This window comes from Achroia grisella, unplaced genomic scaffold (genome assembly GCF_030625045.1).
Source record: "Achroia grisella isolate CSIRO2021 unplaced genomic scaffold, CSIRO_AGI_Agris_v1 utg461, whole genome shotgun sequence".
NCBI classification, from domain to species: Eukaryota; Metazoa; Arthropoda; class Insecta; order Lepidoptera; family Pyralidae; genus Achroia; species Achroia grisella.
The window spans coordinates 971,181-977,180 of record NW_026712871.1 but is presented as its reverse complement, the minus strand read 5'-3'; the positions used below and the strand labels follow the sequence as shown (position 1 = coordinate 977,180).

The following is a 6,000-nucleotide window of genomic DNA, read 5'->3' as shown; positions in this document are numbered from 1 at the left end:
TGTAGTTTCCTTTACATTTCTTTTTAAATTCCGTATCTACTGTTTCAAAAAACGTATTTGTATGTTATACAATTTATCAAGATAGGTACGAAAGGTACAACCATACGCCAGACCATAACTTTATACCGCGTCTGCCAATGCCCAATACAATGAAAACAATATCGACCTACTAACTACATATTTAAGCTGGATGAACTTATTGTTTTATAATGTAGCATTAAAAGTACATACAACTCTAAATTTTCATTTTTCTATCAGCGATCCCTAGTTTTTAATTGAGATTTTAATTTATATGAAGAAATAATATAATGAGCAACACGTTTCTTGCTCGTTCTTGACGGCCTCGGTGGTCTAGCGGTTTAGCACATCGCCTTTTCCGATGGTCGCGGGTTCGATTCCTCGCACGGCACAAACATTTGTATTCATGAGTATGATTGTTTATATCGGTCTGGGTGTTTTCTATGTATAATATGTATGTATATGTATGTATTTACGAAAAAAGAACATATCTATGTATTTGTATCAGTTGTCTAGTTAGTACCCATAACACAAGCTTTAGGTAGCTTAATTTGGGTCTAGATGGCTGTGTGAATTGTCCTGAGATTATTTATTTATTTATTATTTATTCTCGTGATGAGACAGCTTTCCGAATGAGCGGTAGATTAAAAGAATGATAACTATGACTATTCAAAAGTGCTTATATGAAGTTTATTCGAATAAATGATTTTCTATTATATTCTATTGCAAAACATTTGCGGAGTCAGGTAGTTAGTATATAAGATTATTGTAACACGAGCCGCCCTCTGTTATCAACGATGCCAACCCTCTGCATCCATCCTATGAAGCCTCTGTTCTGTTGCAAATCCGCCTTCTTACCTCCCACGCACTCCGCCAGAGGGCGTCGTTGCCAAACTGGAATTAATAAGAATAATTCAGTTAAACAAGATATGTTATATTTAACAATAAATCACCATTATCATCATCATCATTGCCTTGCCTACATCCTGTTGTCTATATATATAAATAAAACTGGAATGTCTGTTTGTAATACTGAAATAACCGTTTTTTACTACATGCATATGAATATAAATACGGTACATAAACTATCATTTTTTACAATTTTTGGCTGTATGTCTGTCTGTTTGTTCGGGCTAATCTCTGAAATGGTTGGACCGATTTTGAAAGAACTTTTTTTGGTAGGTAGCTGATGTAATAGGGAGTAACTTAGACTATTTTTATTTTAGAAAAATTCTTTTATTTTAGAAAAATAAAGTTAAATTCCACGCGGACGAAGTCGCGGGAATAGCTAGTACATAATATACATAGAAAACATCCAATCCAAAACAAACATATTCATCAATACAAATATCAGTACAGTTCGAGTACAATTTTTGGCTGTCTATCTGTCTGTTTGTTCTGGCTTATCTCTGAAATGGCTGGACTGATTTTGATGAGACTTTTATGGACAAGTAGCTGACTTTTATTTTAGAAAATAAAGTTAAATTCCACGCGCACGAAGTAGCCGGTACAGCTAGTTTAGATTTTTTTTTTCTAAGTATTTTACTACAACAATATATTTTAGTTATTATATTATATTTTTTAAAGCTTTGTAATTTTAGGTTCTTAGTTGTACAATTAAGTTATGTAAATATTACTATCATTACATTATAGTATTCTTGTATGTCATATAGACTTACTTGTTGAAAAGTTAAAGAATTCTCAATACTTACTGACAGAGTAAGTACAAGAGTCGTAATCCAGTTTGCAATGATTGCTGAACACCTTTCTTCGGCCAGTGGTAGATACAGCACACTCGGGGTCATAATCATCAGGGCACGAGATCGGGCAGCGGTGGGAACAGAAACGGCCGTTGATATCTTTATTTTGTGATCTATAGTCATAGGTTTAGAGCTTAAATTAATATATTTACCATCGCATCGCTCGCCATCGACAAGAAATTCATCCCCACACGCTAGAACCTAAGTGGTCTCGGACAGTGCGGTTTCAGAGGAGCTTCCTCCCGCGTACACTTAGATTGTGGAATGAACTACCTGCCGAGGTTTTCTCACGAGACTACAGCATGAGGTTTTTCAAGAAGAGTATATTAAGGTTTCTTAAGGGTCGGCAACGCGCACGTGACACCCCTGGTGTTTCAGGTGTTCATACGCTATGGTAACCATTTACCATCAGATGGGCCGTATGTCTGTTTGCTACCAGTAGTATAAAGAATATATAACAACAAGCTGCGATAAACTCGCCACCAGCTTGTGGATTCACAAATAATCTAAAGATATAAAAAAATTATAACAAAAAAAACACAAACACAAAAAAAAATATATATGACTCCAATTATGGAACTGCTGTAAGTTAGGTTTAGCTATTTTATACTCGCTAATTGTAACTAACATTGTGACACGAGAAATGTGATGTTTTTTTAAGGAAGCATAACATATAGGTACTTTAAATTATGAAAAAAAACATTACACACACTACCATATATTTGACACACAGACATATATACTCTTTTGTTTATTGTTATAGTCTGTGGTCAAATTGAGAATAGATTAATATTGTTTTTCTTTAATATTATTTGTTTATAGTCTTACTGAATGTTAAATTAATTATGGTCTAATTTCGAGCACTGGGTGTTTTAGAAGAAGAAAGAAGAAGAAAAACATTTATTTACAACCATTATTGATAAAAAAAAATACATTTACACATTTGACAAAGGTACATTTTATATGTATATATTTTTAAAATCACTAGTATTCTGACTTAGGCGTAATGCCGGTTAGTCAGGGAGAGAAACACCTCAATGCCTACAATATTCACAATTACCTATCTCTTATTTGTTTTTATAATAATATCAACACTTTCGCTCCAAAACTCCCGCTGCCTACGTTCAATCATCTGTCATCCACTTGTCAATGTCACATAGATTACTTTGGCTCTGGCCTCTGACGTTCCGTTTCAGGTTACATGATATTGACTTTACCATTTTTAATTAATGGTGCGTCACACGATAGTTAACAATATATATACATATACATACATACACATGTAGAACAATTACAAAAAAAATCATAGTATATTATTTATACATATGGTTGGCAACATGGCTGACACTCAGCATACGCCGGGACAGCTAACTGTCACGACGCTGATATTCTGTGCCTACCATTAGTTAGTATAGATATAGGTACCTTCTAGAAGAATAACTTTTCCTCGCATTTAAGTCTATATTCTTCTTCTCTACAGCTACAACTCGTTCTGATTTGTAAACATACGGCCTGACACTGTAATGGACACCTATATTTTGACAATGAACGTTCGGCACTTTGGTATACCCTGTAAAAAGGCTTCTTTATTCATTTATTTAATTTCTGGCTAGGTTTTTAATTACTTGAAAATAGATAACTGTGGTTCCGTGTGATAATGCGTATATGATCGTTGACGAATTTCGAATATGAACTGTAACGGTTAACATGTTGTCTGTGGCCCGCTGAAACCTGACGATGCAGTGTTGCTATAGTAAAATAATATATTGGGCCAAATATAGTACAACCGCGCCTGAACACACAATATAAACTTACAGCTAATTGCCAACACGTTTATATTTTGAAACTATTTATACTACTTAAACTATACAATGATAAAAATATTCTTATTTTATTAATTATGGATCTCTGATGACAATTGATTTAATAATTAAATAATATTTAATATTTATATATTTTGCATGCCTAATGAGGCAAAACATAATGGGACATTATATTACAATAACAATCAATGTAAACCTATGTTTTGTGCAAATAAATTTGATTTGATTTGATTTGTTTGGAAGGCAAGGCTTCTGTATACACGTCAGCATCTTGGACCTTACATAAAAATAAATTTAATAATTGCAATGCTCTCATAGTGGGAGAATTGCTAGCGTGGCTTGTGTGTACCGACGCGGTTTTTTTTTTGTGGATGATAATGGAATGGTGCACCCGCCTGCGCTAACGGTTTACGCTGGCGGGGCACCAGTGGAGGATGATAAGATGAGCATGAGGTCAGGTCAGTTAGCCCATCGTGACAAATTCACCAGGAAGTTAACACGATGGTTTCCAGCCATTACTAGCTGTCCCGGCAAACGTTGTTTTGCCCTAAAATAAAAAAAAAATTAGGGGTGGACTACCCCTAACATTTAGGGGGACGAAAAATAGATGTTGGCCGATTCTCAGACCTACTCAATACGCTTACAAAATTTCATGAGAATCGGTCAAGCCGTTTCGGAGGAGTATGGGAACGAAAACTGTGACACGAGAATTTTATATATAAGATTATAAAACTACACAAATTTATAATTGTACGTTGTGAATTGGCAATTTCATATGGGTCATATTAATATGTTTTCAGACATTCAGACCTGAATATAGGAGACATAGATAAAAATATTTTCGATTTTTTAATATTAGTATGTATATAATATACTCACTAAAGGCGACGGATGAAAGACAACTGCATGCAACTGATGCGAATGTTGAGATGGATGTGTGGTGTGACAGGAAGGTAAGATAAGGTATGAATACATTAGAGGAAGTATGAAAGTGGCGCCGGTGTCGGAGAGGTTGAAGAGTAATCGTCTGTCGTGGTATGGACATGTAATGTATAGGAATGAAGATAATATTATAAGAAAGGTGTTACTTATGAATGTGGATGGTTATAAGGGCAGAGGAAGGCCGAAAAAGAGATGGATGGCATGAAAGATGATATGGGAAAGGGAGTAAATAAAGAGATAACTGCGAACAGGGATGAATGGAAGAGAAAACCATATTACGCCGACCACTAATAAATGGGAGAAGTAGAAGTAGATGATGATGATATACTTACTATTCTCTGCATATTTAAAATTGCAGTTGACCTTACGAAAATAGCAGTCGTTCAAAAATAGTCTATATCTCAATTTCTTATGCTCTATTTTCCCACCGCATGTAGAGTTTACCGTGTTGTTACAGTCTAAATTGTTGCAATCCATCAAAATTGGTTTATTCTTCTCTTTCCCACTTCGTCGTGTGCCGCTATGGTTGTCTCTTTCTTTTTCTTTAATCTCACTTTTGGCAACATTTTCGTTATTCTTGCCAGATATAAAAAAAATGTCTTTGGGTGCTTCTGTAAAAAAATGTGTTAGTGGTGTGACAAATAATTCGGTTTAACTGACGGTAACTGGTAACTATTAATATATACGAGTACATGAACAGCACTATGGACATCACGTTATCAGATAACGCCCGTGATACCAGTCATGTGTTGCCATTTCAGAGGACAAAAATAATATGCCTATACTTTATATTTCACGGCCTATAAATCCTCTCTGTGCGATCTTTATTACCTTATACCCATCTGGATACATCTACCTTCTTTTAGGCAGTATAGGCTAAGCCTGTCCTAATTAGATAAAATTAAAAAAAAATACGAACTATCTTTATGTAAAATAATTATTTAAAATCTCTTTAACAGTTTGGTCGTGAACATATAATCAGACAGACAGACATACTTTCGAATTAATAATATACCTAATGTATTTTTATTATTTCTTATTAAAACAATACAAAAAATATACCTGTATCAAAATTTATTCCTTTGCCCTCTAATACATCATCGACATTTTTGTTCACCATATAATCACCGATGTTCATCACATTCTTCTCATTAACCTGATCATTTCTCTGTATCTCTTTCTCATTGGGAATGAATACAATATCATCTGGTGCTGTATTAACAGTAGTCATATAGGATTGTGGTTGCGATAATTTTATATAGTCTGAGGTATCCATAGAGTTTTGACTTAATACATTTATTGGTTCATTAATCGCTTCTGCATGACCAGAATAAGTAATTAGGACATCTGAATCATTTTTAGGTGTATGGCTTTCAATAGAATAGAATAGACAATTTAATAATACATATGAAATAAACATATTGTATTTTATAAATATTTGACGTTTCAGTTTTGGC

The 6,000-nt window shown here is 34.1% G+C and overlaps 1 protein-coding gene across 1 annotated transcript; it reads right to left on the bottom strand.

Moving 5' to 3' along the window:
• Positions 1 to 781: 781 nt before the first annotated feature.
• LOC131845310 (uncharacterized) lies at positions 782 to 5,963 on the bottom strand. Its single transcript, XM_059194356.1, has 5 exons — positions 5,606 to 5,963; positions 4,876 to 5,154; positions 3,204 to 3,348; positions 1,731 to 1,891; positions 782 to 912 (listed from the first exon to the last, which is right to left on the bottom strand). Exons 1-5 carry the CDS (start codon positions 5,961 to 5,963, stop codon positions 782 to 784), a joined length of 1,074 nt encoding a protein of 357 aa, XP_059050339.1.
• Between the last annotated feature and the right edge of the window lie 37 nt (positions 5,964 to 6,000).